Genomic DNA, 26,204 nt, shown 5'->3' with positions numbered 1-26,204 from the left:
GACGGGGCATGCTGCCCAATGGAAGGTGTTTGAGGGGACTCTGACCATCAGCATGACGCTGCCACTCCCAGCACAGGGACTGGGGCCTTCAGGTGGCCTGAAACTGGAAGGAAGGTTCCTGTCCACGCAGCGCATGGCTCGGCGTAGGTCTAGTGTGGACGGTTTGATGCCGCTAACCAGCCCTGGCTAGCGGGAGTTACAGAGGAAAGATTTGGCAGGGCCCCAGATGGTACTGCCACCTGTCAATAAATCTTGACAAGTTTGTAAATCAGAGGCTCCCTGGCAGCTGGCCTCACGTGGGGCCTCATGCAGCCAGAATTTGCTCAGCAAAAGCTGCAGTGATGGCTTTGTTTTGTGGGCCGCTGCTGTTGACCTCTGGCCCTTTGCCTCTTCCCTCATGGAAGGTCTTCTCCTGTCTCCTGGGCTCTGCAGTGCCCCTGCTGTTCTCAGACAGCACCCCACCCCCCAAGAGAGCTGAATGCTCTGAGGAGGAAGGAGCTGCTTCTTTTTAAAGGGACGGTCTGAAGAAGATCACACCAAAAACGCAGCCCTGTGGGTCCCTGGGGCTACCCGAGGGTGGTTAGACTGGAGCAGGGAAGGAAGAGCACCTGTGCATGGCTGTGGCTCTTTTCCTCCAAAGATGCTCGTGTGCCCCTTAGGTGAAGCCCAGTCCCCAGGATCTTCATGACAACTGAGAGACAGATGCAGGGCTCTGGCCCAGGCCTGTTCCCTTTCACCCGCAGTAGCACACTGTCCTGATATGGGGTCCCTCGCCATCCAGGCCCTGTCAGGTGCCCATCCTGGCTAATCCTGACATCACTGCCCCCACAGATGGCCTTTTCCTCATGACCCACTGGCTTTGATTTTTCTGCTCTTTGTTGAAGAAGTTCTGTCATTAAAGGAAGATGGCTGGGGCCTCTAGGTGAGAAAGTTGGCTTTTGTCGGAGCTTGTCTTAGCTCGGGCAGCCATTACAGAACACCACAGACTGAAGGTCTTAATCAACAGAAATTTATTTCCTCACAGTTCTGGAGGGTGGAAGTCCGAGAGGAGGAGCCAGCAGGGCTGGGTTCTGGTGAGGTCTGTCTTCTCACTGTGTCCTCTCATGGTGGAGAAAGAGAAAGATCTCTTTCTTACTCTTCTTTTTCTTTTTCTTCTTCTTTTCTAAGATTTTATTTTTAAATAGTCTCTACACCCAGCGTGGGGCTCAAACCTCACAGCCCCAAGATTGAGAGTTGCATGCTCCGCTGACTGAGCCAGCCAGGCGCCCCACTTCCTTACTCTTCTTATAAAGCCAGTCTCTGTATTAGAGTCCCACTCTTCTGGCTTCATTTAATCTTAATTACCTCCTAAAGACCGTCTCTCCAGCTGCAGTCTCACTGGGGGATAGGCCTCCCATCTGTGGATCTGGGGGGACACAGTTGAGTTCATGGCCCGGTTCCTCCAGCACGTGTGCACGCCCTGTCCCATCTAGGAGCCGAGCCGGCTGTTAAGAGTATCTCTTACAGTCTCCAGAGGGACACCAGGGTTTGGTTTGGGTTTTGTTTCTTTTTTTTTTTTTTTTTTCCCAAAATTTATTTATTTGACAGGCAGAGATCACAAATAGGCAGAGAGGCTGAGAGAGAGAGAGGAGGAAGCAGGCTCCCCGCTGAGCAGAGAGCCCGATGTGGGGCTCCATCCCAGGACCCTGGGATCATGACCTGAGCCTAAGGCAGAGGCTTTAACCCACTGAGCCACCCAGGCACCCCTGGTTTTTGTTTTTAAGTGAGGTCTGCACCGGGCATGGGCCTCAGACTCACCACCTGGAGATCAAGAGTTGCGAGCTCTACTGACTGAGCCTGCCAGGTGCCCCAGGGACACCAGAGTTTGGACGGGATCAGACATCACTTCCCCATCTCCTGTCCCCACCTTCACCACCAGCACTGCACGCTCAACCACAGTGACTGCTAGGTAACCCCTTTTCCAGGAAGGAATCCTTAAAACCAAAGCAGTCTATGGGTTGCTTCCTGGGGTGGCAGGCCATTGTAGAGACACGAGAAGCCAGGGCTTCCCTTCTGCTAGCGGGGCCCATGTGAGATTAGAAGAAACGGCTTGGGGTGCCTGGTGGCTCAGTGCGTTAAGGCCTCTGCCTTCAGCTCGGGTCGTGATCCCAGGGTCCTGGGATCGAGCCCTGCATCGGGCTCTCTGCTCCGCGGGGAGTCTGCTTCCCCCTTTCTCTCTGCCTGCCTCTCTGCCTACTTGTGATCTCTGTCTGTCAAATAAACAAATAAAATCTTTAAAAAAAAAAAAAAAGGAACGGCTTGATGGCCCATTCCAGGGAAAGGAGGAGGCAGGGCAAGATTGGCAGCGGGAGAACTCCGAAGGGTAAGATGCCTCATTTTCCTTCCTTCCTGCCCCATGGCAGCAGGGAAGACCCGGTGGCAGGAGCCTGTGCTTTGTCCGCTTTGGAGGACGAAGCCTGGACTTTAGGCAGGGCCGGCTATGGCGCCCTGTCTCTCTAGGGCCTCCCTGGCCTCTCATTTGCCATCTTGGGTCCTTTCTTCATGCCTGAAGAACACTCAGCCCACTGCCTCCATATAGGGGGGCTCTTCCTTAGCGCTCTCTTGGGCCCTCAGAGGAGCTGCGTCGGCCTTCAGAGGCAGGAAGAGTCCCACCGCTACAGGCGCTTGGGCTGTCGCTCCAGCACTGAGCGTCCTGGTGGGAATCTCTAGTCCTGGTCTCAGCTCAGCCCCTTGAGAGACTAAAGAGGGCTTCCAGGCCACAGTCCACGAAGCCCTAGAGGTGTACGGAGCTCTGGCCATTCTCTCTAATGCTCTCTCTACCTTTTCTCTTCCACCCTCCCCAACTGGTTTTCAGGGCCCTAAACTCTGGTGTTGAGTACTACTGGGACCAGCTAAACGAGACTGTCTTCACGGTCCACTCCAGCAGCAGGAGCAGTGAAAGGCCTGGGTGAGTTTGGGAAGGAAGAGGGCACAGCCGCTGGAGAAAGGCCTGTCCCTTCCTCCTGTTTCGGATGGGCTCTCAGGCAGTGCCCTCGGACCGCTCCGGCCTCCCTCGCTGCCTCTCCTCAGCCACAGCGGCTCCTCTTTGATCTGCTTTATGCACTGAGCTTTTGCAGTTTCATTTAAGAAAAGCATTCCGTGGCTAAGGTAGAGAACAAAAACCTAAGCTCTTAGATTCTTGACTGAGAACAAACTAGGACATCCTGGGGCCCTTTCCCATCCTGGCCATGGTATCTGGGAACACCGTGAGGGGGAAGACAGAGCAGTAGGGAGGGATGCTGTCCCCAAGAAGTGTGCCTGTGGCCCACGGAGCACCTGTAGACAGTGCTGCAGGTGGCCAGGGCCTCGGGGAACAAGCTGCTCAGAGCTGTAGCCCAGGGACAGACCTTCCGCAGGGGCCAGTTAGAGAGTAGAAGCCTGGCCTGATCCTCTTATCACTTAGTTTATTAACGAGGCCTGGAACATTCTGACAAAAAGTTCTGGGTCAGTAATACACCTTGGTCAATCACTGCTTCCTAGAGGAATTACAAGGCGTAGCTCGAGGAGCAGTGTCCAGAAGCAGCTAGAAAGGAGTGGCTGGTGCCTGTCACGGAAGTCGTGGGCTCCCTCTTCTTCCAGCTCCACCTCTCCCAAGGGGTCAGTGCCTGGGAGATGCCCAAGGGAAGAGGGGTGCTAGCTTTTTGCCTGGGCCTTACTCATAGGTCAGCTTGAGCTGCCTGCCTACAAGGGTCTGCTGTGGGAAGGCCTTGAAGGAGACCAGAGGGCTTTTCCTCTAATGTGGAGATCCAGAGAAAGTTCCAAAAATTTAAACTGGAATCTTGTCAGCACATAGTTAGAAGGAAGGGAAAGCTGAGAGAGGAAAGGTCCTGCTGCTCACCCTTTGTCCCACAGATGTCAGCTGGTGGCTTCCTGCTTGTAAATAAGAGTCTTAAGATCAGCCACCTCTACCTCCCCAGAAAGACGCTCCCTGTTTGAGGGAGTGATGGAACTAGCTGGTTTGCAAAACAGGGTGGTTCTGCAGCCTCCTCGCATCATCCCAGGTTTGGCCTGACCTGGAGGAGTGACCTACCATTGGGAGGGAGCCACTGGAGCACATAGTTTGTCCTCAGAGCCTGCAGGCTCTGCTCCAGGGGGCTGTGCAGGATTGGTGGGGAGCACGTAGAACTCGGCGAGGCGTGCTGTCCCACGCGCTGCCTGACTTCCGTCTGCCTTTCTCTCTCTAGAACCAGCAGAGCTACGTGGAGGACAGACAGAGACATGGGTCTGATGAATGCCATTGGACTGCAGCCCCGGAACCCCACCACCTCCGTGACCTCTCAGGGCACCCAGACTCTGGCCCTTCAGCTGCAGAATGCTGAAACACAGACGGAGAGGGAGCTACAGGAGCCAGGGACAGCGGCTTCGGGCCCTGGTGAAGGTAAGAGTCACATAATTTTAGAGCACAAACACGACTGAGGGTCCTCTCAGCCCTCCTGGTCCCTCCGCAGAGACAGCGGGTGCCAAGAAAGGGCCCTCCCCTCTCCGGAGGAGCGCCCTCTCACCTGCCCGGGGCGCGTTCCCCTGGGGGCACGAGGAGACTCCTCGGTAGGAACAGCGTTTCCCTGATCTGGGTCACTGTTTGCAGCAGGCCGAGCTGCTCCTGCAGCTCTGCTTGGCTCCCACCGAGTACCCTGACCGCCCTCTTCTGTAGGACTCGGAGGACCCAGGCTGATGTTCCAGAGAGAGCACACAGGAGGTGGCCTCGATGGAAAAGCTGCGAGACAGACTCAGTGCCACGGGCGCTTGTTCCCAGGACAGGCACGCCGGGCCCTGGGCTTCTGGGGCCAGCCGTGATCACACCCACGGCTCCTTGCCATTCTGGCTGTGGCCCGTGCGCCACCAGCCCCTTCCTTCACCTACCTCAGGTGTAGCTCGGCTGGCCTCAGCCCCGAATCTGCGCTGGCCTCGGCCCCAGCTCTGTGCTGGCCTCACGATTCTGAGAACCGATTAGCACTTCCCAGCGGTACAGCTTGGAGCCGCTTAGGAGTCTGTGGGCAGCTGTGCTGAGCAGGCTGTTCTCGCCCAGTCACTCCCCTTACCCCGCCCCGGCCCCTCGCCAGTCGGACCTTCAAACAAGGCCGCCTCCAGCCGGACACAACATGCTTCAGCTCTGTGTGGGCCATTTGCCACAAAAGGGCCGCAGAAGGAAGAGCCGTCCGTGATTTGAAGGAGGCAGAGTGACAGATCTGCCTGTGTCTCCCCAGGGAGCAGCTTTCTGTCCAGTAGCCCCCCACAGGGCTCTGTCCCTCTCCCCACTGTGAATGGAGATTTTTTAAAAGTTGAGTCCATTTTTTGGTTTGTGGCCCAGGCTGCATCCCCATCTGAGGCCCATGCCTCTTCCTTGGTTCTGGCCAGTTTCCCAGGGCAGTTCCCTTCCTGTCCCCTCGCCACAGAGGACAGCAGCTGGCGGAGGCAGGTGTAGCCGTGTGGTGCCCAAGTGCGGCAGAGGGGCTCCTGCAGCTTGCCGCGGCGGTCTGGGGCCCGTGACCTTTGCCCGGAGCTGTGGACGCCAGCCCTTCTCAGCACCCCGGTCCCTTTCAGAAAGTCCCTCACATAGAAAGAAGTGAGGGGAAAGGGATGGGTTGTGGGGACAGATGTCACTGGCCAGCTTCATCTCTCCTGGCGCCAGGAGCTTTGTTCTGAGGTGCTTACCCCATCGGACCACTGGCCTCTCCTGCCACTCTGGTAGCAAAGCAGGGGACCAGGAAGTAAGTGTCTCCTCAGGCACACACGTCCCCTCTGGCCCACCTTCCCCATCCGGCAGGTGGGCCTCGAGGCTCCGCATACTGGAATCCCAACTCTCACCCCTGCTCCTCTCTCTCCGTGTTGGCAAACTGGTGGCCACAGCTGCAGGAACATGTAGCGGAAAGCCTTAGTGAAGTTAGCTGACCCTTCTCCTGGGCTTAGCTAGAAGGTGGGGCCCAGGTGGGTATCCCCTGCGCACCCCGACACGTCAGTGGCCCGGGTGGATTCGGTGGGGGAAACGGCTCTGCATGACTGATTCCCATTCTGGGGCCGCCCCTCCCTTAGCCCTTTCCCCATCAGTCAACACAGAGGGTTTCCAGGCCACTGTTCATTTTCTGACTCAATAAAAATTGGATTAGTCTCCTCAGCTCCTTCTAGGACTTCCAGGAAGAGCCCTCCACAGAGGGAGTTTGCAAGTATCAGCTCTTTAGCTTGTCCACCTTCAAAGTTTCCCGAAGTTTCCCGTCACTCAGAAATGGAGGGGAGCGTTCCCTGGGCTCATTCTTTGCCCCCCACACTGATACCATGCCTGCCCGGCATACAGTAGGCATTCAGGAGCTTTGTGGAATGAATGGATTGAGTGAGGCAACGGCCTGCCCCTGAACTTGGCTGCACTGCACTCCTCTCCTCTGACCACTGGAGAAAGGTTGCCTAGGCCTCCTCTTGGCTGGTGAAGATGAGAGCCCCACCGCAGTAGCCCGGGGCCAGGGAAAAGCAAAGGTGGAAAGCGAGGGGCTAGAAGGCCAGCGTGTTCCCTGAGGGCAGGAAGGGCAGCTCTTCCTTCTACTCGGCCTCGCTTCCCTCTTCTGGGCAATGAAAGCCCCAGAATTAAATGTAGTTACAGGGCATTATGGGAACTTGCTGATCACATCCTGGCGTCTGCATCTAGAATGTACCTTAGAACTTGCCAAGGAAAAGATGTCCTGTCAACAGTAACCCAGTTTCCCATTTTTCAAAGACAAAAAGAAATGCTCTTGCGGGGGGTGGAGACAGCAGAATTAGCCTCTATGGCCACCACTGCTCCTAGAGCTAATAGCTTGGATCCCCGGCCATGGTTGCCTTTTCCCTCAGGCTCCAGTGTGTTTTCTTCTTGAAGAATGTGCCAGGGTAAGAGTTAGCCTGGCTTGGAGTCCCGGAGGGAGAAGCACAGCTCACAGCTGTGTGCACCAGCCGAGAGGAAGCCATCCACGGACACAGCTTAACTTCTCCATCTAGTCTGTTTGAGCACTGACTTTATGATTGATACTGTGTTAGGCACCATGAATCCAAAAGCATTGCAGAGAGAAGCAGATTCCGAGATGAAACCATTGCCTTTTCCTTCAAAAGCAAGTTCAGAAAGGAAACAAACACTTAAGTACTTCTCATACAGCAGAGGGATGACATGTGACCAGATTTCACAGAGTACCTTAAGTCTGGAGCACCTGTGATCAGCCTGGGAGCCCTTTCATTCAGCCACACATTCACATGACAGATGGATGCCAAGTGCAAGGCCATGCATTAGACACCGGACCCAAAGATAAATAAAACTCACTCTGAGACCTTCAGGGACTTGCAGCCCAGGCGGGAGATACCACAGCCACAAATAACACCTGTGGAAGGATGGGGCACTGGGAGGGCTCAGGGAGGGAGCAGCCACTTCCTGCTGGGGTCCACAGAAGGCCAGGTGGGAGGGGTGGTATTTACATTGACCTTGACATTCCCAGGGTGTCCCCAGTGTGAGTGAGCAGGGGCAGGCACGCACACAGCAGTGTCCCACACAGCAGCTTTGGTAAGAGCATTGGTGCAGGAAGGGAGGATATTCGGGGAAGTGGCTGGGATGTGACCAGAGGGCCCTTAAATGCCCTGCTAAGGTGTCTTGACAACTTTGAGAGCCCTTGGAGCTGCTGGGTTTTAAACAGATTAGGGACTTAACTAGAACTCAGTGAGTCTGAGCTTAATTAGAATGGTAATAGCTGCAGCGTGGAGGCTGGCTGGAAAGGGAAGAGGTAGGAAGCACGAAGACCAGTCAGGACATAACAGCCACAGTTGTGGTGAGAGGTGGCCCAGGCCAGAGCCATGGGAACAGCAGAAAAGCACAGGAGGGCCTCTCCGAAGACCTGGCTATAGCACTGCCCTTGGGGCCCCAAGGCAGCCCTGTCCTGCCCCCGGAAGTGAGCTTCGTGAAAAGAGCTGATAGTTCACTAGGCACAGAGCCCAGCACAATGAGTTCCAATGCCAGCAGGCCTCGGGCCAGCCCCCTGCACATCCCAGACCCAGCTGGGGAGGCCCTCAGTGCACAGAGTTCTTGGAAAGCATTGGGGGTGGCAGCGAGCACAGAGAGGTCCCCAGGGGGCCTCGCCAGCAGCCCTTTTGGCTTACAGGGTAGGAGCTGTGCCAGCACCGCGGCCCTAGGTTGACCTTTCCTCTTACCCTCTGCCCCACCGTTGGAAGACTTTGTCCCCTGAGAGAAGTGTCTTCCCTTCTGCCCTGGGAGTTGGCGCTGAGCTGTCTGAGGGGGAAGCGGGGAAGAGCAGCCGCCTTAGAGGTCGGGGTGTGGATGGGTAGCGTTGATGGGGAGAAAAGCAAACTGCAGGCAGGGAAGGGAAAGCTCAGGCAGAGTCTGCACGGCCTGGTCCTGGAGAGATGCACCTGGCGAAGGCCCATGGCATGAGGCTGCCAAGCACCGACCAGGAGGGAGAGATCTAATGGGGCCTGAGACACCATGAAGATGTGAAGCTGGCTGGCTGGAAATCCAGCTCTCATAAGGCAAGCAGAGAAAAGGGACTGGACAGGGAGGGAGCAAAAAAAGTCTTACAAAAATAGCTGTTGACAGTAAGTACCCAAAAAAAGAAAAACCCTCACCGTCAGTGCCCCCAAGTCTGCAAAATCCCAAACTGGCCAGCAAGTAGCCACAGCAGCTAAGTTGATAGGTAGTGCCGGTCCTGGTGGCCCGCAGGCTTGGGTTGGCTGTGGGGTAGCGCAGGTGGGAGGAGCTCAGGACAGAGCCCCACTCCTCCCGGACCCCAGGTTCATCAGCACAGCCGCCGCGAAGCGTCCACCGTGCCTGTTGTCTCATTTTCTCGGCCCGGCACTGGGCAAGGTGGACATTAAGAGACTTGTCCAAGGTCACCCTGCTAGTACAGAACAGATATGAGCAAGAGCCTCCCCTGCTCACACACAAGAGGGGTGGGGATGCCCAGGCCTTTGGGGAAGGAACAGAACCTTCTCTCCCTCCCTGGAGATGTGCGCTGAAGCCTCAGGCCTGGGCCGTTGGCTGTCTCCGGGGAAGGATGAGGGTATCAGGCATCCTGCCCAAGCCAAGGAGAACAGTAAATGGGAAACAGCGTGGGAAATCTGGTGGTTTTGGGAAGAGAGGAGACAGAATGCCTTCTAGGGAACAGTTAAAAACCCAGTCTTCCTTGTGAGCTTTTAGGAAGTAAACAGAGCAACACCGAGGGAAGACAGCACAGCTTTGAAATGAGGCCGAGCAGACCATTTGCCTTCAGGCCACACTCTGCAGGTCGCCCTCTCTTTCCACCGACCAGGCAGCACACCCTCTCTCCAGGCTGGGTCCCCCAGTTACCCGGACAGGGAGAAGGCAGACAAAGCAAGCCATCTGTGGCCACCCCGCCACCTTCATTCATGTAGTGACTAGCCTGCCACGTGTGCTGGAAGGGTCGAAGCCAAATGCCCGTTTTCTGGTCCAGCTCTGCCTCTTAACTGGCTGAGTGGCATTGGCCACCTCATGCCATCCTCCACCGCAGTTTTCCGACCAGTAGAACAGAAATGGGAATTAGGATCATTTGGGGAGTCTTGTCTAGCTTTCAAGTCTCTGACTGATTCTCCAAAGGAGTTGGACTCTTCTCGTTTCTGCTTTTGGCGGAGAATCCCCCAGCTCCTCCTCACGGTGGCCTGTGTGGTCCCGGAAAGCCACGAACTCCCTCTGTCCTGTGCTCCCTACCTTCCAGGAGAAGGCTCCGAGTCTGGTGCGAGCGGGGAAGACGCCCTCAGCAGGATCCAGCGGCTGATGGCGGAAGGGGGCATGACGGCCGTGGTGCAGCGGGAGCAGAGCACCACCATGGCCTCCATGGGCGGCTTCGGCAACAGCATCATCGTCAGCCACCGCATCCACCGCGGCTCCCAGACCGGCGCTGAGCCCTCGGCCACCCGCGCGTCCTCCCCCCGGCCCTCTGCCTCTCGGGGACTGCTCGCGGAGCCCGGGCAGCTGGCAGAGCGGGGCCTGAGCCCCCGGACAGCCTCCTGGGACCAGCCTAGTGCTCCAGGGCGGGAGCTGCCCCAGCCGCCCCTGCCGCCTTCCTCCCCGGTCCCCGTCCCTCTCCCCATTCCCCGCACCGAAGGACCAACCCTGCACTGCGACATGACCAATAACAACCACCTTGCTGAAGGCAGTGGCAGCGGCAGGGGGGAGGCTGCGGGCCCCAGCAGGGAGCCACGGAACAGGTAGAGACCCATGTGTGCACTGGTGCTTCCCCTTGGAACCGCTGAGCAGAAACTGGACCTCACAGCTGACTGGGAACTGTCCACGCGGAAGAGCTGCGGGCTGCATCAGGGAACAGGAGCAAGAGGGGGGGCCCCGAGTGAGGTCAGAGGCAGTGGGCTTGAGGCAGTCGAATGGGCAAGGCTTGCCTCGGGACTAGAACCTTCTGGAGGATCTGGAGCCCAGGGGAGCCCTACTGCTGTGCTCCGTGTAAAGGGAGGAGGAAGTGGGTACCCTGCCATGAACCCCCCCTTTCTCCCAGAAACATGGCTAGTGACTCACCACTGGGCAGAGAGCTCAGAAGGGTGAACTATCTTCCAGATCTGGGCCTAACCATCCAGGACAGTGGCCAGTGGGGCAGCTTTGCCCTGTCCCCCTGTTGCATGGGCAGAGCCACTAGGAGCCCAAGAGCAGGAGGAGCAGCCTGGCCCCCCCAGGAGCCACCTCCATCTCTGAGCCTTCCAGAGCTTCAGCCTCTTGATCTTACCCCACAGAGACCACAGTCAGGGGTCAGGCCAGGCTCCCGGATTCCTGAAGACAGGGACTTCCTGCACTTAGTGATGGGGGACAACCATGGAGTGAAGGGGGCAGCCTGCTTGCCCGATACAGGATGGGGTCAAGGGATGGTGGGCAGGTCCTCACTCAGGAGTGGGGGGTGTAGGCTGGCCAGCCCCCGGGGCTTGTCCACCAGGCTCCTCTCCGCCTGCCCCCCCGCCCCCCGGCCCTCAGAGCAGCACCTGTGGGTAACAGTATTACATGAGCCCAGGCCAAAGCCAGCCGCAGGCTGGGGGAGGGGATGAGACTCCAGGTCAGAGTGTGAGGTCTCGGTCTGTGACTTAAGGTGTTGCATGTGGAATCTTGAACTGTATGTGTAGTTTCTAGTGGAGAAATCAAGGCTCTGATTATTTTGTTTTTAGTATGAAAATGTGATTTCTTTTCTGTTTGTAACTCATCATAGAAACATTGTGGTGGGAGGAGAGGGGATAGTCTGACTGCTAATGAGGGAAACACCAAAGATCTACATCATTAAAATGATGACACGCCCCTCACCAGGCTCCTCTCTGTTTGTTTCCATGGAGGACGGAGGAGGGGGTGGTGATTGAGGGGTTGGGGGAGAGGGGGCCCCTGAACTAAGCGGGCCTGGGTTCTGTCATGCAGTTTCTGGTGCTGCTGTCCTATGTGGGGAGCCCTGTCTGTTGCCTCAGCAGAAGAAGCCAGTCAGGTATGGGCTGCCACGTGTGCATGGTACCCCGGCTCTGTGCCCCGCCACCTCCTGCTTCCCCCAGGCTTGCTAAGGATTGGGGCAGCCTTAACAGTGACAGGGGGGTAAGTAGCAATGACAGAAAGGCCCTCATCCTGATTGCTTCCTATCCAGGACTGTGGGTCTGGAATGAAGGTATGACTGTGACTGACCAAAAAGCTGGATCCTCGCTGGTGCCCGGAAACCACCCATCATGGGTGTCTGGGCTGGCCAGGTGGGGGCCTGGGCTGGTCTGCAGGCATCCCTCTAAGATGCCACTTGCCGGCTGCTCAAGTTCCCTTTTTTTTTTTTTAAGATTTTATTTATTTATTTGACAGAGATCACAAGTAGGCAGAGGCAGGCAGAGAGGAAGGGAAGCAGGCTCCCTGCTGAGCAGAGAGCCCGATGCGGGGCTCGATCCCAGGACCCTGAGACCATGACCTGAGCCAAAGGCAGTGGCTTTAACCCACTGAGCCACCCAGGCGCCCCTTAAGTTCCCTTTATTTTGTGTCGTGGCTGAAGGGCCTGCTGTAGCTGTGGGCCTTGCTTGGCCACTGTTGAGTTTCAAGCCACTTAGAAAGTGGGAGGAGGATATTTGCCCCAACTCTTAGAGAAGTATACAAGAAAGCAGCCAGCCCAGGGGTTTTTGCCAGCAATAGCTATTTCTTTTTTTAAAGATTTTATTTACTAGAGCGCGAGCATGAGTCCGGGAGGGGGCTGGAGGGGAAGAGGGAGAAGCAGGTTCCCTGCCTGCAGGGATTCCCGGAGAGGAACCCTGAGGTGGGGTTCGATCCCAGGACCCTGGGATCGTGACCTGAACCAAAGGCAGACGCTCAACCGATGAACCACGCAGGTGCCCAAGCAACGGCTATTTCTTGACTATCTCTTGTGTGCCCGACTCTGTCCCAGGTGCTCTGGAGCTTGTAGAATTACTGTCCCAACGGAGACAAAACCAAAAGATTAAACAGGCAAGCAAGTAATACAGAACAATGTGTAGAGCTATTACATAGTTACGAATGCTAGAACTTTCTGGAACATTATAACAGTAGGTTCTGGACTAAGACACATCAGCCAGCTGTGTGACCTTGGGCAAGCCACTTGCCTTTTATCTGCTTCATTTTCCTGCCTTGTAGTAAGATACAGAGCTTGTATTATGTAAACTCTTACAGTTACTTGGAACTCTGTAATTTCATTCTAGGTCAGAGAGCACTGGAGTGGTTAGGGCCAGCCTTCTTTGAAGATGTGGGATTTGAATTACTCATTGAAGGGCAGAAGGATTGCCCTACTGCAGTCCCTGCCCTCTACCCACATATCCCAACCCCCAGGGAGAGGAAGAATTCCTTGGTCTGACAGTAGAGACTATGAATTTGTTTAGTGTAAACCACGTGCCAAGGACTCAATGTGTATTATCTCTGTCCTCATCACAAAAACCCTCCAAGATGGGAACTGGTACCACCCCCCAAGCCAAACAACTAACTGACCCAGGGTTTGAACCCAGATGAGGACCCGACTTGCTGTTATTTTGGAAAACAGGGTTATGAAGAGGCCTTGTGGATGAGAGCATCCAACTTTGGTCCTGCCAGCCTTGCCTCTATCCTGTCTGGCCAATGAAGAGCCCAGCAGCTACCTGTCAAAACTTTATCTCCACATCAACCCCTTTCCTTCTTTAGAAAGCCCTCGCCTGGTGGATAGAAGCTCCCTACCAGGGACGCGTGGGTGGCTCAGTTGGTTAAGCCGCTGCCTTCAGCTCGGGGTCATGATCCCAGCGTCCTGGGATCGAGTTCCACATCAGGCTCTTTGCTCGGCAGGGAGCCTGCTTCTCCCTCTGCCTCTGCCTGCTACTCTGTCTGCCCGTGCTCGCTCGCTCTCTCTCTCTGACAAATAAATAAAATGTTAAAAAAAAAAAAAAGTTGAAATCATTAAAAAAAAAAAAAAAAAGGAAGAAGCTCCTTACCAGTAGTAGAGCCTCTGGGCCCCTTGCCTGTTAATAACAAGGTTGTGGGGTCAGCAGGACAGAGCTTGGTGGAGATGAGTTCGGTTCAGAGGAGTTCTATACACCCAAGTTGTCAATGAACCCAGTTGAGTCAAAGGCAGAGAGCAAAGACAAAACCAGGTCCCCTGGTTCCCAACTCTGCTCTCCATAGTTCACTGTTGGGTTTGGGATTGGAGGGGTCAACCCTACCTACCCCATGGTAAGGATTTCAGGGAAACGAGCAACTTTGCCTGACTGATTCTGGAAGAACTCAAGGCAGTGGTTGGAGACATTTCAATTTCTGTGGCCCCCATTCCTTGGCCTGGCTTGTTTCCCCTGTTTGACTTTATAAATATCTGGCCTCCCCTGTCTCCTCATTACACACACACACACACACACACATAGACACCCCCCCCCATAATTTCACCTTCCTAGGAGCACCCTCCTCTCCTAGACCCTAAGGAGAGAGATGGCAAAGTGGAACAAGGGCAGGACTATCATCTGATTGTCATATGAACCAGCTGAGCCCGTTTTCTCATCTGTGAAGTGGGGGCAAGAACAACAGCTTCTTTCGTCCTTGGTTATGAGGCTCATGGAAGACCAGATCATTCGCATTCAGTATGGAGAACACACCAAAAGCCCCGAAGCTCCCGGTCTTCCCCCAGTTACCGCCCCTTCTCTGACAGCTCCTGCCGCCTCCCCTCTACTGCCTTCCCCGCCTCCACCGCCCCCCTCACAGCCCCCCGCCTCCCCCCGTCCTTGGGGGAGGGTGGAGAGGCGGGACCTGAGTTGTTTTTCCAAGAGAAGGAACCCGCGGTCTTAAGGTTAATCCGGTGTTTGTGCTCAAAGAGTTTGGGGTAACAGGCATCAGGGCCTGGGCGTGAGGTGGGGGTGGGGAGGAACTAGTCGGACCCTGGCTGGCCCCAGGAAAGGTCGTGTCAGAAATGTGGGTGCCCTGTATTGCGGTGCGAAGCCTACAAGGTCAGGGTAGAGGTGGAGCTCTCCGAGGTGCTGAAGTCACCGGACTCGTTCGCTGGCGCCCCAGCCGCGGACGCTCCGCACAAGCAAGGACCCAAGTCTCCAGGCCCCGACCCATGCGGTTCCCGGAAACCTCAAGACACCACTCGCCCTCTGGGGTCTCGCTCCGGGCTCCGCCCCAGGTGACCTTGGGCACTCAGCTCTCCCTCACAGGCATCGGTGAACTCGCCCTCCAGGCCGCGGCTGCCTGGGCGGCGCGTCCCATCCCGGGGCCGGAGAGGGGATGCGCACCCCTTCCCCGGCCTGGAGTGCGGGAGCCGGGAGCCGGGTGGCGGCGGTGGTCGGGGGCCGGGCAAGTGTTGTGTGCGATGGCCGGGCTCCTCCCTCCCTGGCGGACTGTTGCCTGTCTTCTCTCTCCAGCTCCTTCCCAGGCCCCGACGGCGCCCCTCCTCTCTGGCAGCCCGGCGGCCGACTAGCGGCCCTGAGGCTGGAAGCTTCCGGCCCTCGGCTCTCTGCCCCGACGGAACCGTGACGGCTGAGCCGACCCCACCCACCCGTAACCTCTTGTTGGGGTCAAACACCCGCTCCTCCGAGGTCCCACTGTGAGCGGGGCCCCGTAGGGAGGGAGGTCCAGGCGGGGTGCGAGACCACCTCCAGGTCCCGGGTGCTTGGTCAGAGCGGAGGCGGAGAGCGCAGCCAGACGGGGCTGCCAGCTCCCTCCCCAGCCCGCGAGGGGGCGCCGCGTCCCCATGACAACGCGGACACCCCACCCCCCCACCCCAGCCTCCCGGGAGGGCAGCGCCCCCTGCTAAGCAGTACTGCCAGCCGGGGGCGGTGCCCCCATAGTGGCCGAGCGGGGAGCTTGTCGGCCGGCTCTAGTGAGGGGCGCGCGTAGCTGGGGTCCCCGACGCCCCGGGTGGTGCCCCCCGCGCGTCGCAGTTGGGTGGCCGGCCCGGGGCGGGCGGCGCGGCCCCACCAGGATTGGCTGCTTCCCCGTGACATCACGCGGCTCGGGGAAAAGTGCGAGCGTGAGCGCGAGTCGAAGCCACAGCGCCGGGAGCTGCGGGCGGAGCAGGGGCCGCCCCTCGGCACCCCGTCCCCGCCCCCGGCCCGCGGCCCGGCCTCGCGCCCCGCCCGCTGGCCCGCGGGCCGCCCGCTGGTCCCGCCGTCTGTCAGGTGCGAGGGGACCGGGGCGGAGGTGTCTGGTAAGTGACTACGCGGCGGCGCGGGGGCAGGGGGACTCGGTTGGGGGAGAAGGACGTGGGGCTCCCGGACCCTCTGAGGCTCCCCGGAGACGGGTCCCACTGGGACGGGGCCCCAGGCTCTTTTGGGGACGAGCGCGGTGCTTGGAGCTGCACAGAGCCCGAGGGTGAGGGGCCCCGCGGGAAGAAAGACCCGGAGTCTCGGAAGCTTCTCCAGGTGCGCCTCTGGGAGGGAATGGACATTCAGGAGGTCGGGGGAGGGGTGCCCGCCCACAGCCCTCAGGGCGCCAGGGGCAGCCGTCGGGGGCGGGACCCCGCACTCCAGCCCTCCCACGGGCAGCTCTGGAGGGCGCCAGGCTCTGGAGCCCTAAGGAGCCTTTTTCCCGCCCGTCTCCCCGCCCCCAACCCCCGGCGCTGCCAGCCCACTCCGGTCCATGAAGTCCTCCATCCGCGACCTTGAACCCCGACGGAAATACCCCTACCCTCCCCTGGCGCCCCTCCCCCACTCTAGGACTACCGCCTGCTGTTGTCCAGGCTCCGAGCCTCGGTAGAGCCCGGGAGAGCCGGAGCCAAGCCCCGGGCCCAGGGGCGGAAGTGTCAGGCGCAGTGTCCCCGGCGAATTCCCTGAGCCTCTTTTCCCTCCTGTGAACTCTTGAGTCTCTTCTCCCGCCCCAGGGACGGATCCAGGGGCACAGCCTTTCCGGAGCCTTAAAGTGAATGCCTAAGAACCAAGACCCACACCCCAACCCCCTCCCCACGACGTCCAGAGCACGCGCTCCCTTCTCGTCCGGAAAAGGGGGGGCTCCAGAACCCGGGAAAGCACGGTGCCCACGCCCAGAGGCTGCAGGAACTGCGTGCTAGGGGGTTGGGGGGAGGGCGGGGCACCGGAGAGCCAGGGCCCCATTGACCAGGAAGGGGACCTGGAAGCGCCTCCAGGAGAGCCCAATAATAACTCCCAACCCGGCCCTCGAGGTCCACCCAGGCCCAGAGCTCCAGAAACCGGGAGCCCACTCTAGCCGCTGGGGCCAGATGGTGCCTCTCCGGCGGGGTGCAGGGTTAGAAGTGTGGGAGGGAATGAATCTTACACTCAACTGACCTAAGCCCCGGCTGGGCCTCCCCGTTTTGGGGGTGCTGCCGGTATACTCCCACCGGCTGACTGGGCACCCTTTGACCATAATGCTCCTGAGCACGCTGAGCTGAGCCGGCTGTCTTGGAAGGCCAGTGGGGCGACTCCAGCAGAGGCCCCTCGACAGAAGTCAGTCCCAGGCTGGGACACCACGCCACAGCGTTGGGGACCCATACACCACTGGGCGCTGGCTGAGACGATGCCCCAAGGTCAGGAGGCCCGTCGCAGCCCAGATTGTAGTCTAGCCGCTACCCCTTCCCACCCACGAGCGGGGCACGGGCACACTTCAGACACTGGCTCTAGACTGGATCTTCTCTGCGCTCAGACAGCGGAAGTCTGAACTGAGGTCCCCTGGCAGGGCGGTTTGAATGCGGGCAGGTCACCTACTGTGGGCTCTGCGTTTGCTCTTGTACGCAAACTCACAGGTACAGGCATACCCAAATCGTGTGCATTCCCCAGACCACAGCACCCCGGGCCCGCGCCCGCATGCACAAGCACGTGTCCACATGGCATGGGCCTGCTCACGCGCACACGGGCCCACTGGTATCCAGGCGTGGCCGAGCGCGCACACACGCACATGCAGACAGCTACTCGCTTCTACTCGCGCTCCCCAGTAATCACACACAAACAGAACTCGCACTCGCCTTCCCGCCCACACGTTGCTCCGCGGGGCCGGGTGGAAGCCCGGCGCCCTTGACTTTCCCACCACTGAACCCGCGCGGCGCCGAGGGCAGCTCGCGAGCAGAGCCTGGCAAAGGGGTGGGGTTGCGGGGTGCGGGCACGTCCTACCCTTGGGAGGCCCTGCCCTGGAGCCTCTGTGTTCTCCGTCGCACTGGAGTTGGGGGCGGCGGCAAAGAGCCGCCGCCCGCCCGGAGTCAGGAGCCGGCACCCAGGGCTCGACATTGCCATCTAGCGGTGTGCACAGCCCTGGGCAGCGGCTGCTCGACTCCCGGATCTCCGGATCTCCGGCGGGCCTGCATGGCAGAGAGAGGCCCCAGAGAGGGTTGCTGTCAGAATGTGTGCGGGGGGGTGGGGAGGGGACCGAGGGGTTCAGAAAGATGCTGGGGCGGGAGTCGGCAAGGCACCATGCTTCACCCTTTCTGCCGCTGGCAGCTTCCCCTAGCGGACCCAGAGGGGAACTAAACCACTTGTCACCTCCTTGGAGACAAGATGTCTGTCCCCCATGGAGATAAGAGGTCTCTTCTGGGAAAGCTAAGTGGGGGAGCCGGCAGGGAGCGGGAGGGAACCCTTAGTTCTTTGATTTTGAGCAGTAGACAGCAGAGGCAGGAAATCCACCTGAGACAGTTTGAGGTTGAGAAGGTGGCTCCTGTGTTCTAATTGAGCCCTTCCCCCTTACACACGGGATGACTTTGGGCAAGTTAATTAACATTATCCTCATCTGTAGGAAGATAGTTACATCAGTGAGATGGGGATACTAATAGTACCGGCCTTATCAGGCTTCTGTAGGGATTAAACCAGGTAATCTGCTGAAAAAGCTCAGAAGGATTCTTGACTCCTAGTTAACACTCAGTAAACCAGGGCTCCTATGTTTTTCGTATTTGGGACTTCTGGCCCCATTCCCATCTCGCTGGCCTGTGTCCTGGCCCCTGGAGGCTGAGATGGGGCTTTCTTTGGAGCTGGCGGACAGATCCATCCTGCCCACCCTGCACCGGCTTGCACCTGCCTGGGGAGGGCCGGCCCTCCCTGCTAGGTGCTTCTGCCCTACCAGCTCAGAGGGAGACACCGGAAACTCTCCAAGATGAAATGGGGCTGTCAGGGACCCCAGAGAGGCTGATTTTTAGCCTTTGCCCTTGACTCATGTGTGACCTTGGAAATGGCAACACCCCTCTTTGAGCCTCTCCTCCTGAGAACCAAGGATTTAGACAGGGGAATGTGAACTGCCAGGCCAGGAGGCTGGGGCTGGGTCTGCAGAGGGGAATGAGAGGGGTTGAGGCCAGGCGTGGGGTGGGGGTGGGTCACCCTGGTTCTTGCCTCTAGCCTCTGGCGCATTTTCTTGCGGCAGATGGAAAGTTCAGTTGCTGGTCCCCGTAGCTGCTTGGGAGGGGTCTGGGACGGGGTCCTCTCTGTTTTTGCAAACGAGAAAGAGAGGGGTGGGAAGGTGAGGTGGCTGATCTAGAGCCAGGACCCTGCTGGCCTTGGAGCCTGGGCTGCTGGGTGAGTGCTCCTTCCTCCACACTGGCTGCCTCGCCCTCTCTCTTCCTCTCTGTCACACACAGACGTTGTGTATACGACAGCGCGCGGGGCTGGCGGGGCTGGGACGGGGCCCGTGTGCGTGTGTAATGGTGCGTGTGTTGGCGGGTGTGAAGGAGGCTGGGCTGAACGGCTGCCCTGGCATAGCGCACTGGGCGTGGGCCTCCCTCACGTGTATGGGAGAGGAAAGCAGGGGAGAGATGAGGAGGGCCCTGGGTGGGAGCGGGTACAGGCTCAGCGGAGGGGCCGTGTGCTTGGGTGGCCCTAGCCGGGATGCTCTCCATGTGTTCTGGCGGGCCAGGAGGTGCCCTCGGGGTGGCCACAGGCTCCCTCGCAGCGTCCCCCCCTTCCCTCTGGGATACTTTGAGGCCCCTTTGTGTCCCCAGTTGGGCCGAGAGCTCGTGCCGGCCCCTTGGAAGCCCTTGTGTCTTTCCTTGGCTGACAGGCACTCTCAGCTTCTGACTCCTCCTGGTCCTCCCTCAGCCCCTTACTGTGGATGGTCCTTACCACCCCTGCACTGAGCGCCCCCCCCACACCCTGGGGCTGGGATGGGGAGCTCGGAGAGGGGAGGCTGTGTTGGTATGTACCTTCCTGGGCCCTCTACATGGCACTCTCCTCGTCCTCGGTGGTTCCCCACTCCAGGCCACCCCGGTCATCCCCGGAGCCTTCCCCAAGGTGGCCTCACGGGCTCTTGTGGCTCTTCAGGTCTCCCTCTGCCAGAACCCTTAGGCTTCTGGGGCAGCAGCAGGACGTCAAGGACTTGTGGAACTTTGGGCAGGTTATTTAGTATCTCTGTGCCTCAGTTTCCTCAGCTGGAAGTAGTGAAAAATAAAGGTTTCTACTTCACAGATGTGTCGTGAGGAAGACCTTAGTTAATGTTGATAGAAAGTAAAGAAAAGTGCCCGACACTTAGTAGATGAGAAGTCTTAGCTGCTAATATATATTCTTGCCTGTGTCCCCAGTGCCATCTAGGAGGATGGAGGACAGGTCCCCCGGGATGTTTGATCACAAAATGACTGAGGAGGTCAATGAACGCTCCTGACCAGAGCTACATGCTGACGTCTGGGACCACTGAAGACCCTCCCCATTGCTTCTCTGGGGCCTGCACACACTGGCCTTCTCTCTCTCTGCCCCATATGTACCCCAGGGCCTTTGCTCTGGCTATTGCCCCGACTAAGCCACCTCTGTGACTCTTCACATGGCTGTCTCCCTGCCATTGTCCAGATCCCCTCCTTGGAGAGGCCTTCACTGATCACCCAACAAGGAAGCATCCCTGTCTCTCCTCTGACTCACCCACTATATACCATTTGCCCTCTTGTTTTCCTTCCAGCTTTTTTTTTTTTTTTTTTTTTTGTGGTTTGCACGTTCGTCTGTCTGCCCCGATCAGACTGGAAGCTCCGTGAGGGTGGGGATCTTGTGTGTCTCAATCACTTCCGTAACTCCTGTATCCAGGACGGTGCCTGCACACAGTAGGCGCTTAATATGTGATAAATGGGTGAAGAAACGAGCCAGTGATGGGCGGAGTTTTCCAAGGTCCCACAGGACGATGTTCCTTTGTCACCTCATATTACCTCTCTAAACTCCTTCAGCAGCTCACCCTTTCCTCTCTCCCTCCTCCTCCAGACACTGCCTGGCTGCCCCGGCTAACCAAAATGGCGAATATCACACCAGTCAATGGCAGCTCGGGCAACCAGTCCGTGCGCTTGGTCACGTCCACGCATAACCGCTACGAGACTGTGGAAATGGTATTCATCGCCACGGTGACGGGCTCGTTGAGCCTGGTGACTGTCGTGGGCAACATCCTGGTGATGCTGTCTATCAAGGTTAACAGGCAGCTGCAGACAGTCAACAACTACTTCCTCTTCAGCCTGGCATGTGCCGACCTCATCATCGGCGCTTTCTCCATGAACCTCTACACCGTGTACATCATCAAGGGCTACTGGCCTCTGGGCGCCGTGGTCTGTGACCTGTGGCTGGCCCTGGACTATGTGGTGAGCAACGCTTCGGTCATGAACCTCCTCATCATCAGCTTTGACCGCTACTTCTGCGTCACCAAGCCCCTCACCTACCCAGCCCGGCGCACCACCAAGATGGCAGGCCTCATGATCGCCGCCGCCTGGGTCTTGTCCTTCGTGCTCTGGGCGCCCGCCATCTTGTTCTGGCAGTTCGTGGTGGGCAAGCGGACGGTGCCAGACAACCAGTGCTTCATCCAGTTCCTGTCCAACCCGGCGGTGACCTTCGGCACTGCCATCGCGGCCTTCTACCTGCCTGTAGTCATCATGACGGTGCTCTACATCCACATCTCCCTGGCCAGTCGCAGCCGAGTCCACAAGCACCGGCCCGAAGGCCCCAAGGAGAAGAAGGCCAAGACCCTGGCCTTCCTCAAGAGCCCCCTGATGAAGCAGAGCCTCCAGAAGGCCCCGCCGGGGGACGCGGGCCCCGAGGAGCTGCGCAACGGGAAGCTGGAGGAGGCCCCTCCCCCGGCCCTGCCGCCCCCGCCGCGCCCCATGGCCGACAAGGACACTTCCAATGAGTCCAGCTCAGGCAGCGCCACACACAACACCAAGGAACGGCCCCCCACGGAGCTGTCCACTGCGGAGGCCACCACGCCGGCCGTGCCCGCCCCTCCCCTCCAGCCACGGGCCCTCAACCCCGCTTCCAAATGGTCCAAGATCCAGATTGTGACGAAGCAGACTGGTAATGAGTGTGTGACAGCCATCGAGATCGTCCCGGCCACGCCCGCGGGCATGCGTCCGGCGGCCAATGTGGCCCGCAAGTTCGCCAGCATTGCCCGCAACCAGGTGCGCAAGAAGCGCCAGATGGCGGCCCGGGAGCGCAAGGTGACTCGGACCATCTTCGCCATCCTGCTGGCCTTCATCCTCACCTGGACGCCGTACAACGTCATGGTCCTGGTGAACACCTTCTGCCACAGCTGCATCCCCGAAACGGTGTGGTCCATCGGCTACTGGCTCTGCTACGTCAACAGCACCATCAACCCCGCCTGCTACGCCCTCTGCAACGCCACCTTTAAAAAGACCTTCCGGCACCTGTTGCTGTGCCAGTATAGGAACATCGGCACAGCCAGGTAGGCGGGCAGAGGCGCCACAGGAGGTGCTGGTGGTCGCGTGTGTGCGCTGAGCCGCGGGGGTGGTCGCGGGGGTGGTCCCTCCCGTGGCGGTCGCGGAGAGGTCTGGAAATCTGGAAGCGTCTCTCCGCCTTCCTGTTCACTGAAGAGAACTGAGGTCCCCGAGAGCCCTGTGAGGCTCAGGAAGCAGCTGTGGTGGGATGCAGACAGACCAGATCTCCACTCAGCACAGGCCGAAGGAGGCTCAGCCCCAGAAGTGTCTGGAGCAGACTGCCCGGCGCCCCCTCTGTTGGCCCGCCTCAGGTTGCTGGGAGGCGCTGGGCTTCTGGGGCACCTGGCCCACTGTGACCAACCGGCGCGGCTGGGAGAATGGACATCTGGGGGGGGAGCAGAAGCCCGGGATCCCCGTGGGAGGAGCAAGGGAGCCGATGCTGGGGAAAGGAGGCTTGGGAAGGGAGTGGAGGGGTAGGGTCCCCCCATTCTGCTGTAGTTGGTGCTTTCTCCCTGCTGCACCCCGCATGTAGGCCCAGCCCCTCCTCCCAGGTCCCATTCCAGGGGCAGAGCTCTCCTTGCTGCAGCCACTCGGCCAGGCGCTGGTTGGGTGGGCGGGTGGGCTAGCTGGAGGCCAGGCCCTTCTGGGCTCTCAGGCACCCCCCTTCCCCTCTCAACCCCTTCCCCCCAGCACTGTCCTGGTCATGGTCAGGATGGGGCAGCTAGGAGGTCAGCATCTCACGCTCAGGAGCGGAGGTCTGGCTTCCTGCGGTCCCGCGCTGAGCAGAGAGGGCCCCCCGATTCTGAAGAGCCCCCCCAGCAGGCTTCTGCAGCATGTGAGGGAGGCCTGGGCTGCCAGGGAGAATGGGGGCCAACTTGACCCACACAGGGTTCAGGCAAGCAGCTCCCATCTCCTCTCCCCCAATGGATAGAACCTTCTATTGGTAGTGGGTTGTACCAAAAGACCTTTGCTTGAGAGTGGCTGAGATGTGGAGTGTCAGTTCTAGGGAGCCTTCTGGCTTCCCAGCTCTGGTGTGCCCCCCGCCACCCAGACCAGACTGAAAGGCTCGGGATGGATGGGGGCACCCTTTCAGGAGTCAGTCAGGGCCCTGAAAGCAATTTTTCATAACCATTCTGCTTTTTCCATGAGCTCTGGGGAGCACTCACGGCCAAGCCCCCCAGCCCCCTGAAAGCCACATCCCTACCGCCTTCCCTTTCCTTCCCAAGTTTCTGCCCCAACAAATTACCACAGCAAACTCCCTGGGTTGGGGCTTTTATATATTAAATGAAAAGCTTTTATTGGGAAAAAAACAAAACAAAACAAAAACACGACTGTTTATTTATTTCTCAGTAATGGCATCTTTGTGGGGAAGAACAAAAGGGGGTACCGGGAATCACATCCCTCTGGGGCAGGAGGCTCAAGCTGTCCACAATCCCCTGTCCCTCCCCATCTGGGACACTTGGGGGTGGGGGCACAGGACTGAAAGGGAAGAAGCAGGGTATGATTGATAAAGCTAATGAGTAGACAAAAGGCACTGGTAGGTTAGATCTTGGGCCTGTGGGAGGGAGGGCACCGGCCCTGGGCTCCTCGGCATCCAGACCTGGCTGCTAATCCTTTCCTTTCCCTTTCTTGGCTGTAAAACAAGCAAGAAATAGCGTGTTATCGGAGTCACCTGAAGTTCAGGTGACCTGGTAGAGACCCCCTGTATATACATTAAGGAGAAAATTCTGCCCCCTAGTGGCTGCAGATCTGCGGACCGGGTCCCTGGAGGGAGAGCGCAGCCATATTGATGTTGGAAGGGCCGCCACACCGACTCGGGACACTTTCATTGGGGATTAGGAAATCTTCAAGTTCTTGGTCCTAGGGGCCCTCAGCCTCCACCTCCTCACCTAGCAAGGTGGGCTGATTCACCTCTGCCCTGATGGCCTCTCTAGGCTGCTGTGAATTGGCAATGAGCTAAGGGGTGGTGGGAGTCAGGACTGGGAAGTCCTGATACTAGAAAGGACCCAAGCTGACCAAATGTATCCTCTGGCTGGAGAGGTGACAAAGCCAAGCCCTTCTGGGACAACTCCCTGACTCCCAAGCAAAATGCTCCAACAGAACCAAATGAGTTTGTACTTCCACTCTGGCCAGAAGGATTTGATAATCCTTGACCTCCTTTAGTGGCTCACCCTCAGTACCTGCCCATCTAAGGCATCTCTACGGACAGAAAAAGCATAGGGCAGAGGTGTCAAGAAGTCACCGCCACAGTCCAGAACTTTAGGCTTAACCATTCCCTCTCACAGGTTGTGGAAGGCCCCGGCAATGACCACCCCCAGCCCCCAACCAGTTCCCTGACCTTTGGCCTTGGCTTTGGTCTTGGGGGTGCAGGGCTTGGTCACGCGGATGGTCTCCTGGCACTGGGCATTATACCGCGCCTTCTTCAGGGTGCCTTGGCGGGCTTTGGTGCCCGTGCCCCCATCACACGCCCCCCAGCTCTCAAACTTGTACTTGCAGTCCGCTGTCGGGAGAGCGCCCTGGGTCAGATCTGGGGGCCCAGTGGTGGCCACAAACCTGCCCAGGTTTCAGTGAGGCTGCCCCCCCCAGCCCTCCCTCCGCCTGCGCCCCATCTCACCTCCAAACTCCTTCTTCCAGTTGCAAGGCACCCTGCACCGGGTACGCTGAGTCTGGGTCCCACAGGTGCCCTCGCGGAAGCCCACGCCGCAGTCTTTGCTGCTGGGGGTGCAGGGCCCCCAGGCCCACTCCGCGCACTCGGTCCCCGGGCCGCCCTTCTTCACTTTGTCTAAGACGCACGGGGAACGGAGCTCAGACTCACTCGGGGACCGCTTCCTGGGGTCCCGGCCTCGGAATGCCGGCGGCCAGGCCCGAGGCTGCCGGCCTCACCCGCCGGTCTCCAGCCCTCCTTCAGTCCCCCACACCCCGTATCACCTTTCTTTTTGGCCACCGCGGAGGTGAGCGCCAGCAGGGTGAGGAGGGCGAGGAGGAGGAAGCCTCGGTGATGCATCCTGCGGGGAGATGTCGGGTCAGCGTCCCCCAGCCGCCCCCTTCCCCACGGGGGCGCCGCACGCGCGCACCTCCCACCCCCGGCCCCACTCTCCAGGCCCACGGGCCGCCGCGACGGCGGCGGGAGGGCTCTGGGGTCGGCCCCTCGCCGCTAGCCGGGGCGCACAGCCCAAGGTGTCTCGCTGGGGGCGGCCTGGAGTCCAGGACGCAGCTCGGACCGCCACCCCGCCCCCGGGGCCCGGGTCCGGCCGGGGCCCAGCGGGCGAAGGGCCCAGGCCGCCGCTGCAAGTCCGCCGGGGCCCCCGCGCGCTCACTCGCTCGCTGCCCGCGGTGCTGCGCTCCCTCCCGCGCCGGGCCAGTCCCGCTCCGGCCGCCGCGGCCCCTTTTGTCTCCAGAACCGGTCTGAGCCGGTCACATGGGCCCCCGCCCCCTTCCCGCCCCCCCACCCCCACCGAGGAAGGACCCGCCCCGCCCCCTCCCCTCAAACCCGCACCGCCCCCCGACCCCGGCGTCCCCGCCTCCGCTCCCGCCCCGCGCCCCCCGGCGCTTCTACCCCGGCTTCCCGCCGCGGGTCCCAGCACCCCCCGTTCGCTCCGCCTGGGCAGTCCATGCTCAGACGGCGGGCTCTGCCTGTCCCCCATTTTCCGAGCCCGGGGTCTCCCGGCCCCAGGCCCCTGTCCTGCCCGGGCTCCCCGGGGCCCTGCCCCGGCCCCAGCTTTCCGCCGCCGACTCTGCCCCCTTCGCCTGGGGCCGTTCTCTTTCCCCGATGGACGCCCGCCCTTCTTCTCGGGGAGGGAAGCCCGGGCGGATGAGGACTCGGGAGGGAGCTCGGAGCTCCGGGGGTGTCACGGGTACCGGCGCTCCCAGGGCCTGCGTTCCAGCCTGTGCGAGGCTCCGTCCCCGGATGACTATTTAACCCCGTCGAGGACCGGCTCTCTGCGCCCCCTTAGGTGCTGGGGACAGAGCGCCAGCCCCACCTCGGGTCGCTTCACCAAGTGTGCAGGGAGCCGCTCCGCTGAGTGTTCGGGGAGCCTGGGACGGGGAGCCCCAGAGAGAGCGCTCGGGCTCGGGGGACGCGGGCCGCGCCGCTCCTTTCAGGAGCGCAGGTTTTCGGGGGCGGGAGCTGGGGGAAGT

At 59.4% G+C, this 26,204-nt stretch overlaps 3 protein-coding genes across 15 annotated transcripts in view; 2 read left to right on the top strand and 1 right to left on the bottom strand.

Moving 5' to 3' along the window:
* AMBRA1 (autophagy and beclin 1 regulator 1) overlaps positions 1-10,538 on the top strand; it is a 174,105-nt gene extending 163,567 nt beyond the window's left edge. For 7 of the 11 annotated variants that reach the window (XM_032844605.1, XM_032844599.1, XM_032844598.1 and 4 more), the window contains 3 exons: positions 2,855-2,947; positions 4,224-4,417; positions 9,732-10,538. In XM_032844605.1, the coding sequence (XP_032700496.1) occupies positions 2,855-2,947; positions 4,224-4,417; positions 9,732-10,228 (784 nt within the window). In that variant the 3' untranslated portion in view covers positions 10,229-10,538. Of the gene's footprint in view, positions 1-2,854; positions 2,948-4,223; positions 4,418-9,731 lie in introns of those variants that run through there. The other 4 variants (XR_004381140.1, XR_004381139.1, XR_004381138.1 and 1 more) reach the window with 3 other exon arrangements.
* A 4,952-nt stretch (positions 10,539-15,490) lies between these two features.
* CHRM4 (cholinergic receptor muscarinic 4) lies at positions 15,491-22,669 on the top strand. Its single transcript, XM_032844639.1, has 2 exons — positions 15,491-15,656; positions 20,614-22,669. The coding sequence occupies exon 2, from the start codon at positions 20,643-20,645 to the stop codon at positions 22,077-22,079; it is 1,437 nt and encodes a 478-aa protein (XP_032700530.1). The 5' UTR covers positions 15,491-15,656; positions 20,614-20,642; the 3' UTR covers positions 22,080-22,669.
* A 713-nt stretch (positions 22,670-23,382) lies between these two features.
* On the bottom strand, positions 23,383-26,176 carry MDK (midkine). 3 transcript variants are annotated; one of them, XM_032844642.1, is made up of 5 exons: positions 26,048-26,176; positions 24,996-25,072; positions 24,682-24,849; positions 24,406-24,567; positions 23,383-23,700 (listed from the first exon to the last, which is right to left on the bottom strand). In XM_032844642.1, the coding sequence occupies exons 2-5, from the start codon at positions 25,069-25,071 to the stop codon at positions 23,675-23,677; spliced, it is 432 nt and encodes a 143-aa protein (XP_032700533.1). In that variant the 5' UTR covers position 25,072; positions 26,048-26,176; the 3' UTR covers positions 23,383-23,674. The 3 variants fall into 3 exon arrangements, with proteins under 3 accessions (XP_032700533.1, XP_032700534.1, XP_032700532.1); XM_032844643.1 differs by lacking the exon at positions 26,048-26,176 and adding an exon at positions 25,926-26,014; XM_032844641.1 differs by lacking the exon at positions 26,048-26,176 and adding an exon at positions 25,385-25,500.
* Between the last annotated feature and the right edge of the window lie 28 nt (positions 26,177-26,204).

Source organism: Lontra canadensis, unplaced genomic scaffold (genome assembly GCF_010015895.1).
Source record: "Lontra canadensis isolate GAN:19392208 unplaced genomic scaffold, GSC_riverotter_1.0 scaffold154, whole genome shotgun sequence".
NCBI classification, from domain to species: domain Eukaryota; kingdom Metazoa; phylum Chordata; class Mammalia; order Carnivora; family Mustelidae; genus Lontra; species Lontra canadensis.
The sequence above is the reverse complement of the archived record's forward strand: the minus strand, read 5'-3'. Positions and strand labels throughout refer to the sequence as shown.